This window comes from Pseudorca crassidens, chromosome 15 (genome assembly GCF_039906515.1).
Source record: "Pseudorca crassidens isolate mPseCra1 chromosome 15, mPseCra1.hap1, whole genome shotgun sequence".
Taxonomy (NCBI): Eukaryota; Metazoa; Chordata; class Mammalia; order Artiodactyla; family Delphinidae; genus Pseudorca; species Pseudorca crassidens.
Genome location: NC_090310.1, coordinates 42,095,724 through 42,108,299, shown reverse-complemented (window position 1 = coordinate 42,108,299; position 12,576 = coordinate 42,095,724). Strand labels below are relative to the sequence as shown.

Below are 12,576 nucleotides of genomic sequence, written 5' to 3'. Positions count from 1 at the left end.
CAGAGCAGTGGTTGCAGGAGTCCCCGCCCCGCCCCCTCCCCGCAGAGCATCCCGTAGTCGGCCAGTTGGGGTTGCGGGTGCCTGTTATTTCCCTGAGTTCAGGTGAGTTATTTATTCTCTAGAAGGAGAACTTAATCCCCTTGGCTGAGCCAAGAAAGAGAATTTCTACTTGATTATAGCTCTACAGTTTTAAAAAATATTTTGTTTGGATTTAGATAGCTGTTTTTGTTCTCATTTTATCGAGTACCTTGGTCCTTGATTTGGTTAATGAGGAAAACGTGGCCAAATGAAGGTTTGATAAGATAGTACTGTTTTATAGTTGCTTCTGACAGGTACAGTTTGGACATACTCATTTTGTTGATCTATTTTTATCCTAACTGATACTAACATGGTAATAAATAGTCATGGAGTCAACATTTTTGATGTTGTTTTGAAAGTAAAGTGAAAGAAATATATGAAGACTCCTCACTTTTACTTTGGAGTATGCAAAGGTTTAAAATTAAATCAAGGAGCCAAGTACATTGAATTAAAAAGAATCTGTATTGTAGTATATCATCTATGGCGTACTTCTTTAAAAGACATAGTCACTAAAGCTATAGTTCGCTAGTCAAAAGGTTCTTTATTTTCATTTTTCTTACTCGAAGCTTAGTAAATCTTCACAAGTGCTGTTATCATCTGTTATCAACTATTACAGTGCTGATTTTGTGATTCTTCCTAGAAAATTGGGACACAATACATTTTTAATCTTGCATAAAATTATCTCAGAGGCTGTCAGCATTTTAGTTCGCCCACTTGACTTTTGAGTGTGCTCATTTCAGTTCCTCTGGTCAGTTTGTGCATCTGTTTTGAGATGCTGTGTTAATGGATTTCGTCCACAAGTGAGCCAGCTCTGTTTGTCCCCAGATCATTGGTGTCTGTGCTGTTGAATAGAGAGGAGAACTAAGAGGGACTGTAGGTCTAGAAGGTGGAGAAGCTCCACCCTTGGCACCAGGTTGACAGCTCAGAATGTCCTGACTCTGTGTAAATGATGACACGTTGTTATGCCGCAGCAGTGCCCCTGGGCAATAACTCCCTACAGGGTAGCCTGGATCCGTGCTCCCCACAACTCTCTAAGGATGGTACAGGACAGGGGACTTGTATCCTAAAGGCAGAGTGTAGAGCAGTTGGCGTACTTTCTAAATTTTGTTGGGAATCTCAGTTTTTATCCTAAGAATTTCCTTAGGTTTTGTGTTCTGCTGCATATTGTATTTCTCATATTGAAAACCCATGCTCCTGGAAGGTGTGCAGTGTTGGCCACACGCCTTTGCCCCTTTGCTGGCTGCCCTTTGGGTGGTACTGGCTGCCTCCTGTCAGCAAGGCCTTCATGTCAGCAAGGCTGGAGACTCAACAAGAGCCAGGTCTTTCTTTCCAGCCGCTGTCTGACCCAGGGCCCCTACCCTCTCTGCCGGCCCCCCAAGGTTCCTCACCCACAGGCAATGATCCTGTCTTATCTTTTTAAAAAATTTTTGAGGGGGTGTCAAAAAGAAATCTGCAGAAGCCTTTCTGATTCATAAATTTCCAAATCTGCAATATTAATATGTAATAGCAATTATTTTTCTAGAAAAGATCTTTCAAGGATCAGTATTTAAGTAATTCTAGGGGGTGAACTAGAATAAATTTGAGTATGTGTTGGTACCACTTGTCTTATTGAAATAGCTCAAAGGTGAAATTAATATCATTCCCTTTAAACAAAATTTGTTCAGGTTTATCTGTTTAATTATATCTTCTCATGTAAAATGTGTTGATTCTAAGGTATTTTTGACAAACGCTGCAAACGTCTTCTTGCTGGAACCGTGTGTGGAAGTTCCCATGCTCTTGAAGGAGCAAGTTGATGCGTGTAAAGCTGTTCTGATGTTTTTTAGGCGCATGATAATGGAGCTTACAATGAATAAGAAGACATGGTGAGTATCTTTTCAGTAAGTTAACACTGTAAAACAGATGTTTCTGTTTTCAACGAAATAATTAAAATGCTAAAGGCTTCGTTTATTAAATAGCTCTACAAAGTGAACGATGAGATGATAATCAGTCTTTTGTAACAGAATTATGAAGGTAAGTATCCAGTACTTTGACAGTTCATTTATTTTCATTATTGGTTTTAAAAAAAGTTCTCAAATTAAGAGAAAGCAGTCATATTACTTAATAGTAGATTTTTCCATTTTAAACTGTCGTCAAGCAGTTTGTGGAAAAGCAGTAACTGACGTTTCATAATGTCATTCTTCATAATCCCAGGAGGGTTGGTTAATTGCTCCAGAATACTTTTAACTGATTGGATTGTTTTAAACTTGAAGTTTTAAATTCATTTTAGAAAAACAGTTATTTTAAGTGATAAATTGTCAGAGTGCAGTGAAAAATATAGTGGCGTCATTAAAATACACGTATGTGAAGTGTTTTCCTCCTGGTCGTTCATTTTTGTTTGGTGTCTTTGTGTCTATAATGTCCCAGAGGTAAGCAGTGCATTAGAGTTTCCCGTGATGAGTGTCTGCACATCCCTCCAGCTCCTAAGGTTTGGGGGGTGGGGGGCAGCCTCTCCCTTCTACTTGTCCAGTCCGGTCCTTGCAGGTTCCTGCCACCCAGGGAGCACCCTCCCTACCTGCCTGGCAGTGGTCAGCACCTTCAGACCCGGGCTGGTGGCACCTGCCTCCCAGAAATGCTCGGGGTCCCTGTTCCCAGGCCTGTGCTCTGGAGGCTGGAGCCGTTGCTCAGGGAGCCATGGGGGTGAGATGGGACTGAGCCCGCAGGGCCTCCAGGGCCTTGCATCCAGCCCTTTTCTTTCTCAGATGAGGGGGAGCGGGCCCAGAGGAAGCCGGCGGGCCGAAGGTGCACAAATACAGGAACCACAGATGCCAAAATGGTCACTTGAAGCTGTACCTTCCGGTGTCATCTTTCCCAGACTTTTACACTTAGCACTGTTTGCCGAGAAGCTGTTGCTAAAGCGTCACAGGGATGAACAAGGCAATTTAAACAAAGTTAAAAGCTGTGTCAGTGATGCTGAAAGCAATGAGAAATGCTGGAAGCTTTCAACTGAAATATCTGCTCCACATACCAGTTGTATCAAGTGTTTTTGATGCTTTTTTTTTCCTTTGAAAACTCTATGAATTCTGTATACCAGTGTATCAGTAATATTTTGATATTTTTGATAATCTTTTTTGGGGTGAAAATTCTAGGAAATAAAATTAAACAATGCTTCTCTGTTTCTTTAATAATTCAGAGATTTCCAGGTAAAACTATAAAAAAATCAAAATATAGGAATAGATGAAAATACTCACCGAAAAAAAAAAACTAAAGTCAGTAGAGCATAGACCAGGGATGTGATCTATTTGCCTAGCAGATTTTCCTGTGTATTGAAGTACCGGACGATCAGTGAATTCCCTCCCTCCCTCCCTCCCTTCTTTCGTCTGGTAAATAACTAGGGAGCTTCTACTATGAGGACAGAGGGTAAACTAGACAGGGTCCCTGCCCTCCCGAGGCATCCGTCCTCATAGGCCTGAGAGACGCGATGAACACAAAAGTGGGGTCAGGTGGGGTTCAGCGCTAAGAACCGTGGAGCTGGTTGTGGGGGGCAGTGTGGAGGGTGGGAAGGCCTCTCTGAGCAGAGCCCAGAGGGAAGAGCATCCCCACGAGGAGGAACTGCAGGTCACAGCTGCTGGGTTCCGGGCAGGATGAGATGGCGGCCAGTGCAGTGGGGGGCACCCCAGGCCAGGGGGCACAGGGCCCCGCGGGCTGCAGGAAGGTCCCCGCTACCTCTGCTTGAGCGCGAGAGTGTGACACGACCCGATTTATGTTTCCAAAAGATCTCTGGCTGCTGCGTGGAGAGAGACAGTGCCTGGAGTGCAGACTCTGTGGCGGTGGATGACGGTGGCTGAGAGCAGGCTGTAGCCCGGCAGGTGCCGAGTAGTGGCCCCCAAAGAGGGGATAGCCGGTGTTAGTGAGTAGGTGTGCAAGGAGATGGGGGCAAAGTAGAGAACAAAGAGGCAGCAAGAGCCGCTCCTCCGCCACTTGGGCAGCACACATGGGCCGTCCTGGTCTCGCTCTTCAGGCAGGTCCCCTTTGAGAGGAGCGACCAGAGTTAATGTTTCTCAAAACACAAAGGAACAAGCAGAGATCAGAACTGTTAGCAAAGATTTTTCCAAACTGGAGGTAGTTTTCCACCCCCATTCTCTTCCAGAAGACTCCGTGTGGGAATGTTGTGGTTCCCAAGCTTTCTTAGGTTCAGAAGTTAAACCTGCCTTGTGTCTGTGTCGGTCTTTGCCTCCATCAGGTCTGCATCTTTGGTAACAGTTCCCATGACTGAGGTTTTGGCTGAAAGTTACTACGTTTCTTGTTCTCACGTTCGCACGATGGGTGTGGAAGGGGCTGTTTTTCCTTGTCTTGAGCATCACACAAGGTGCGCAGCAGAGGCGACCCTGGGTGCAGCCCTCCCTTCCCCCTGTGACAGGGCCCGGGGGACGCTGGCCGGGGCGAGCGCAGGCTGTCCCAGCCCTGGGCCATTTCTCCCCTCATCCTCCTCAAAGTCGCCAGCTGCTCCAGGCATGCGTGCCCCGATCCTCTAGTCCTGAGCCTGCAGGGTCCGTGGGTAGGGGGCCGGGCGGGCAGGCAGAGCAGAGCACAGTGGGAACGGGCACCTGCAGAAACCAGGACGGAAGTCGGACAGGGTCAGCCACGAGGAGGGCAGGAGACCCTGGAGAAGTTTAATGAGATCCAGCATCGTGTTAAGAGAAAACATTGTTCTCAGAAATGTGAGAAAACTATAAAGGAACCATGATTTGAGATCTTATTATCCAACCTGGACCAGATTACTTTGTCCACTTGGTTTTATCACTGAAGAGCCAGGCCAAGGAGGAAGTTACAGAGATGAAAGAACGGTTCGTGCTCAAGACCTCGAAGTAGTTAAAGGGACCGGGGTGATTTCCCTCCATTAACAGAAAATAATGTGTTCTCCGTTTCCATGGCATCTGGGGGAAGATGTGAAGAATGTAACTCAGCTGTGAGAGAAAAGAATGCCCTTTGGCTGTGCTAGAGAACTTACCATCATCATCACAATTAGCGGTGCTATTTTGGGTCTCTAGTGTTTTATATTCTTCAAAGACTTTTTACATAAAATGCCATCTCCGGGACTTCCCTGGTGGCGCAGTGGTTAAGAATCCGCCTGCCAATGCAGGGGACATGGGTTCGAGCCCTGGTCCGGGAAGATCCCATATGCTGGGGAGCAACTAAGCCCGTGTGCCACAACTACTGGGCCCACGTGCCACAGCTACCTAAGCCCGTGCGCCTAGACTCGTGCTCTGCAACAAGAGAAGCCACCTCAATGAGAAGCCCGCGGACCGCAACAAAGAGTAGCCCCTGCTCGCCACAAATAGAGAAAGCCCACACGCAGTAACGAAGACCCAAAACAGCCAAAAAAAAAAAAAAACACCGTGCGAGGAGTGCTGTGATGGAGACATTGTGACCGCGGTTCTGAGGGGTGCCCTGTTTGCAGAGTCAGGATCTTCCAGGCACAAAGCTCTGTACCCTAAGCGTCCAGTGGTGACCTTTCCCAGCCCTCCTACCTGTGGGAGTGCTGTGGAGCGCGGCCACCCACCACTGCCGATGGAAGACCTCCCCAGGACGAGGACCAGAAAGTCCATGTTGTTTACTGTCACACAGAGAGATAGGGAGGCCGCTCAGTTTAAGTAAAATAATGGATGTGAAAGTTTGAGAGTGCTGCGTAAGTTCAGTAGGCACGTTCTCCCCGTGTGCCGTAGGTGCTGGCACAGGTGGAGAAAACGCGTCGCCTCCGTTTTTACAAGCGGGGGGTGGTGGTCAAGCTGGGATGAGACCTGGGTTGTCCTGTCTACTGATGTGGGCACAAGAGGCGTATTTTTAGAACTGTGGTAACATAAGCTAGCTTATTGTGATAAGTATGGCGTGCATTATGTAATGGGCATTGAGATACTTCTGAATGATATGTGATTATCAATTTTGCTGAATCCTTAAGAGAATTTCATGTACCTATAAATGTAAGTGCTTTGGAGATGTGATTAATAATATGAGCTTTTATTTTGGGTGGCCCAGGGAACAGATGTTGCAAATACTACTCAGGATAACAGAAGCTGTCATGCAGAAGCCAAAGGATAAACAAATAAAGGACTTGTTTGCCCAGAGCTTGGCAGGGTTACTGTTTAGGGTAAGTTTTTTTTATTAAAACACTGCAAATGCAAGAAATGAATTAGATTTTACAGCAAATTAGTTTTAATCACAGAATTTCAAGAGTAAAATTAAACTAACTTTAAATTTCTAAAAATTTAATTAGAAAATTTCCTTCTTAGCTTTGTCTTGAAGGTTGTAATCTTGCCTTTACAATTAGTGCTGCTCTTCTCTTAGGCCTTCCCACCTTTCTGCCATCTACTTCCTCTTTTGATTTGCTGAAGGTTGCTAGAAATTAGGAAGATGACAAGAGCTGATGCCCTTGGTGTCGGGCCAGGTAGATTTGAAGAGATGAAGGATGGACAGAGCATGGGAATAGGAATAGGATGGGAGAGGTTCGGTCTAGAGATAAACGTGTGAGGGCCATTGATGTGCTGAGCGATTGTGTTTAAAGCCACAGGGCTGGGTGGGATCACCTGGGGAGGGAGAGTGTGTCAGAGAGAAGAGGGCCATCTGCCGATGGTCAGATGGAGAGGGCCAGCCAGAGATGCTGAGGAATGGTGGCCAGTGACCTGGGAGGGTCACTGGGGGCGCATGTGTCCTGGATGCCCTGAGAGCAGTGTTGAGTAAGAGGAGACAGCCAGTCGACTGTTGGCTTTGCCAAGATGTTGGTGGCTGAGAATGTTCTAGGGGAATGAGGCCCACCTGGAGTGGATGGAGGAGAAAGTGAGAGCTGGGCAGTGGAGGTCCCAGCTAGAGTCACAGCTTTGCAGAGGGAATGGTGTGGAAGGGAGAGGGGAGGAGGGGGTGAGCTGGAGCCAGCGGGGATGTGGGGAGCAGGGTTTCAGGAAGGTGGCGGTAAAGTATGCTTGGTCACCAGTGGGGATGATCCAGGGAGGGAGAGCAGCATCGTCTGGGGCAGAGAGAACCTCAGAGGTGAAGTTCTGGACCAGGTGAGGAGCCGGGTTGGCCTCCAATGGGAGCGGAGAGCCAAGGAGATGGCTGCGGTTCCTGCATCTCATGGCAAGAAGGGTCTAGCGCAGGAGTCTCTGACGTCACCCTAAGGGGCAGAGAGGAGAAGGCAGGTGAGGAACTGACGGCCTGGAAAGAAGTTGAAAGGGTCCTGAGGGCGGCAGCCTGTTGCAGCATTTCTCTTTTCTAGAATCACTAGTATTTATGGAATGCATGGTTGTTATGAAATATTTCTGACAGAGAGCAGTGTGAAAGAATGTGACGTTCTATCCAATAAAGGCTGTGGTCCAGTGGATGGGCCTGACTTTGAGTAATCCAACAGGAGAACGAGGGTGGACCATCGGCTGGGGTGACACTGCAGGGACAGAGGTGGCTGCCCTCCTCGGGGACTGGAAGGTGGTTTTGGAGGTTATGTGTTAAGAGCATATCCAGAATACAGGTAGGTTCTGTGGGTGAAAGTGACAAAAAAGAGAAGTTAGTACTCTAAATAAAGCCAAATATTCCCTTTGTAACGCAAGAGAAGCCAGCTGTTCATAGTAATTTTGAATAGTTTACTATGACTGAATGATCCTGACCTGACGAGAAACGTAGGAAAGGCTGCAGGAGTAATTGGCATGAACTCAGTTAACCCCTCATGGTATAATCACCTTTAGTCTGATAACCTTGCCTTCACTGGATGGGTGAAGTGCTCTGCACACCCTTCTGTGTGTCCCACTTTGCTGTGCTCTCGCCTGTAAGGTGGCACTGACCACCTGCCCTGCGGTCTGCCTGGGCAGACAGACCCTCTGCTCACCTTGCTCTGACTCTGGGGCATCTCACTGTTCGACCTTCCTGACCTCCCCTTCTTTTTTTTTTTTTTAATATCTTTATTGGGGTATAATTGCTTTACAATGGTGTGTTAGTTTCTGCTTTATAACAAAGTGAATCAGTTATACATATACATATGTTCCCATATCCTGACCTCCCCTTCTTGATGGGACTGGAGCTGCCATGTGACATGGATGGGGGCCGGGCTCAGGCGGCGGGTGCCTGGGCCCCACTCCTCACCAGTTGTCTAGTCCCATATCTATTGTGGGTCTTGGAATTAGAGTGAGAACTTGTCACTAAACTAAGCAAGAGTGTATTGTGGAGTGTGGTTTCTGTTTGTTTGGTTTGGGTTTGGGGGGGAGGGCAGAATCCTCCTCATTAATGGAGAAGTCTTGTCAGATCTTACTCGAAGATGAGTTTGGAGTCCATGATTATTAATGATTTTGATGTCGTTGTTGTTATTATTTTGGCAGTGGTTCAGCGCATCCAGAGGAATGCTTACATTAATTAAGAGCTAACCATAAAGTAGCAGAGAGAAGATGTGCTTTTTAGACTTAGACAGATTCTGGGTTCTGACCCCAGCTCTGGTACTTCCTGGCTTGTGTGGCCTTGAGCAAATCACTTCATCTTTCTGAGTCTTGTCCCTCATCTGCCACAGTCAGGAAAGGGCTCCTTCCTACCTTCCAGGGTTGTTGGAAGAATCAGAGAGGATGCACCTGGATTTATGATCATCTGTTGGCCTCCCAAGTCCTTTTGTGAGACCCCAGGAGGAGGGAAATGTGAAAGGTCAGGGCAGATCTGCCAGGCAGTCAGGCGGCTCCATCTTAGTCCCATCCTACAATTAAAATGTGCTCTCTGGATTCCCTGGTGGCGCAGTGGTTGAGAGTCCGCCTGCCGATGCAGGGGACACGGGTTCGTGCCCCGGTCTGGGAGGATCCCACATGCCGCAGAGCGGCTGGGCCCATGAGCCATGGCCGCTGAGCCTGCGCGTCCGGAGCCTGTGCTCCGCAACGGGAGAGGCCACGACAGTGAGAGGCCCACGTACCGCAAAAAAAAAAAAAAAGTGCTGTCTGATCATTATTTGTGTGGTCATGCAGCCTGTCTACAATTGCCAGATACTTGATTTTTAAAATTTTGAATAAAGAGACTATTAAAGGGGACGGGGAATTTTAAGTTGCCATTATCCTTTTATCTTTTTCTAATTTTTCCTTTAGCGTTTAGTTTTTTCTCTGTCAGTAAATAAGTTGGGTTGACAAATTTTCTTGAAAGGATAGTTGAGTTTTACTTAGTTTTAAATACTTACCAAGTCATGCTGATTGCCATAAATGATGCTTTACATACTTCCATCAGTGCTAACTGTGCCTCCTGCTTGAAGCTCAGAAGTATATCAGGAAACTTGGACTTCGGTCCTTCTGTTTATAGCCTGAGCCAATACCTTAAAATTATGTCATCCCCTAAGTGAGGTGGGTAGAGAGACATAGAAAGTGGTTGGTTAGGAAACTTTGTAAGAAAAGGAGTGATTTACCAGTGAAGGTGTCTTTTATACGTCTTGTGTGCCAAGACATACTTGATAAAACATGACTTTCAGTGCCGAAGGATGAAATTAGGGATGCCCTTATTCAGCTTTTTATCTTTAGAGAGAAATAGGACTCCAGAAAAGCCACGTAAATTGTCCAGGTCACAAACCAGGTTAGTGACAACCGAGTCTGAGGCCCTCTCTTCCCCTCTTCCTGTTAGAAAAGGGGGCCCTGGGCTTACGTCTGCTGACTGTCCTTAGCTGTGAATGAGAATGAGGTGTGATGTGTGATGATGCACATGTTTGTGAGATTTGCGGAGGTGAAGCCTATAAGCTGCAGGAAGTCATGGTTCTGTCCTTGTCTAATAATTAGTCAATAAAGCGAGGCTGGTGCAGGACCCAGGGGGCATCTTATACACACTCCTCTGCTTTTAAACCGGAAGCCAGCACCGTGACATGTGAGGCTGAGTCCTGGCAACTTGGCCAGTCTCTGCATTCTCCTACTCTGGAAGATTATATGTATATTTTAAAATTTATTTTATTTTATTTCTGGCTGTGTTGGGTCTTCATTGCTGTGTGCGGGCTTTCTCTAACTGCGTCGAGCGGGGGCTACTCTTTGTTGCCGCGTGCGGGCTTCTCATTGCGGTGGCTTCTCTTGTCACGGAGCATGGGCTCTAGGTGCGCGGGCTTCAGTAGTTGTGGCTCACGGACTCTAGAGCGCAGGCTCAGTAGTTGTGGCGCACAGGCTTAATTGCTCCGCGGTACATGGGATCTTCCCGGATCAGGGCTTGAACCCGTGTCCCCTGCATTGGCAGGCGGATTCTTAACCACTGCACCACTAGGGAAACCCCTGGAAGATTATATTTTTGATCTACCATTTATTAATTTTATTGTGTATATGCACTTTATGGTAATGACCTCAAACTCATTTTGAAAACAGGAGTGTAAAAAATGAATAAACAGAAGCTGGCATTTTAGTCAGAATAAAAATGTATAATAAAGTACTAATAACAATAAATGGTAACATTATTTTACTTTTTCCTTTTGCATTGTCCTTAATTTTTAAAAAATTCATTCATCTTAGAACCAGATTTTAAATATGAGTGTTTAGAACCTTGTTTTCAATATACTCAACTATTTTAGCTCAACTTTAACATTTTTACCCCTTTAAAAAGTGTAGTTAACATGAATTAAAACAGAGAACAGGTACATTGTCATGAGGGTCACTTTATATATGATTTTTCAGGTGGTCAGAGCAGGCTTGTCTAGGTACAGACTCCTTTCTTTTTCTCAAAGTTTTCCTAGGTCTATGTTAGAAAAATTTCTTTTAATTAAAAAGCAGTCTACGGCCATACGACCCTGAACCCGTCTAATCTAATCTAAATTAAAAAGCAAATTCACCCCCATCCCATGCACAGTACAACTCCTGACAGCAGTGGGAGCCTATTTGCATCTGGGTTGGGCAGAGATATTGGCACGTTGGCACCTTACCTGGTACATTTTAGCTCTGACAATAGATCAGGGAAGTTACCCAGACTTTGGCTATAAAGATTCCCTCTACTAAGATTAGGAAAGCATCTGGGGCTCATCTGAGATGGACTTGGCACTTCTTTCAAGGGAGATACATTTTGGTTTTTTGTTGTTGTTTGTTTTTTATTTATTTTAGTTTTAGGCTGTGTCGGGTCTTAGTTGAGGCACGCGGGATCTTCGTTGAGGCATGCGGGATCTTTCGTTGTGGTGTGAGGTCTTCTTTCTGGTTGTGGTGTGCGGGTTTTCTCTTCTCTAGTTGTGGCGTGCAGGCTCCAGGGTGCGTGGGCTCTGTAGTTTGCGGCACGCGGGCTCTCTAGTTGAGGCGCACGAGCTCAGTAGTTGTGGCACACGGGCTTAGTTCCCCAACCACGGATTGAACCCTCGTCCCCTGCGTTGGAAGGCGGATTCTTTACCACTGGACCACCAGGGAAGTCCCGGGAGATACACTTTGAGTTGAATTTTAAAGGATGCGGAATATTTTGGCAGAGGTAAGGAGCTGGGCACCTTGGAGGTAAGGAAATACCCAGAATACATGCATAATTGTCTTGTTGTAGGGTTGCCCCTGCGAGCAGCTGTAGTACTGTGGACCGTGAGACCAGGGGGACTGAGGGACTCTTAGGGAAACGAACTCCGATGGGGGAAATGCAGGCTGCTTCCTGGAGGCTGGGGGTGGGTGACATCAGGGACACCCAGGAGGAAGTGACGTCCAAGTTGTGACCTGAAGAGTGGGCGGAAGTTAAAGAAGCAAAATGAGGAAAGAGAGGGAGGGAAGGGTATGTGCAGAGGCCGGGAGAGGAGAGGCCAGGTGGAGGGCCTGGAGGGCTCTCAGTGGAGGAAACTGAGTTCTTTTCACAACTACGCTGCGTGGCAGGTGCCTGCAGGACGTGGCATGTGGGCTACGAGTGAGCAGAGAGAAGGGTCAGGAAACCAGCATCTCGAGAGGTCTGGGTTGAATGTGGGCAGCGAGCAGATGGTCATTGGAGCCATGAGAACGGGGACCAAAACCTAGGCAGAAGGTGGGGTGGCAGAGGATGGAGTGAGTGTGGAAGATGGAGTGAGTGTGGGCCATTCTTTCAAGAAATTTGGCTTTGAAAGGGGAAGAAGGGGCTGTAGCTCGAAAGGGACATCAGGGCTCAAGGGAACTTCTGTGGGGTTTTTTTGAGATAAGGAAGAATTGGATCATGTTTACATGCTGATGGGTAGGAGCTGGGGAAGTAGGATGGGCAGGGGGTCAAGGTGAGGTGGGGTTAACAGAAATGCAGAGTCTGAGGAGGAGGCCGGGAGCAGGGGTCAGGGTCGGGGGGCACGCAGGAGAGCAGGGCCCCCTCCCTGCACGGCCTGCAGTGGGGGAGGAGCTGGGCAGATGCAGGCCTAGTGGGCGGAGGTCCAGGGCATTGTTTCCTGGGGTCTGTGCTCTGAAGTCTGCTTTGAGCTCATCTGCTGCCAGTCAGGCAGGAGCTGGTGGAGGTGGAGGTTTACCTGCAGAATACAAGGCTCAGAGTGGCCCCTGCAGGGAGTGAGGGGGCAAATAGGCTCCCCAGGTCCCGCCAGGACCAACCACAGACACTAGGATCATTTTGATCAGTGTC

The 12,576-nt window shown here is 47.2% G+C and overlaps 1 protein-coding gene across 6 annotated transcripts in view; it reads left to right on the top strand.

Annotated features, from left to right (window-relative positions):
• RALGAPA2 (Ral GTPase activating protein catalytic subunit alpha 2) overlaps positions 1–12,576 on the top strand; it is a 282,048-nt gene that overhangs the window by 83,392 nt on the left and 186,080 nt on the right. For all 6 annotated transcript variants that reach the window (XR_010935102.1, XM_067707375.1, XM_067707374.1 and 3 more), the window contains 2 exons: positions 1,792–1,940; positions 6,091–6,202. Coding sequence is in view for 5 of the 6 variants with exons in the window: in XM_067707375.1 (XP_067563476.1) it covers positions 1,792–1,940; positions 6,091–6,202 (261 nt within the window). In the remaining variant the exon portion in view is untranslated. The remainder of the gene's footprint in view (positions 1–1,791; positions 1,941–6,090; positions 6,203–12,576) is intronic.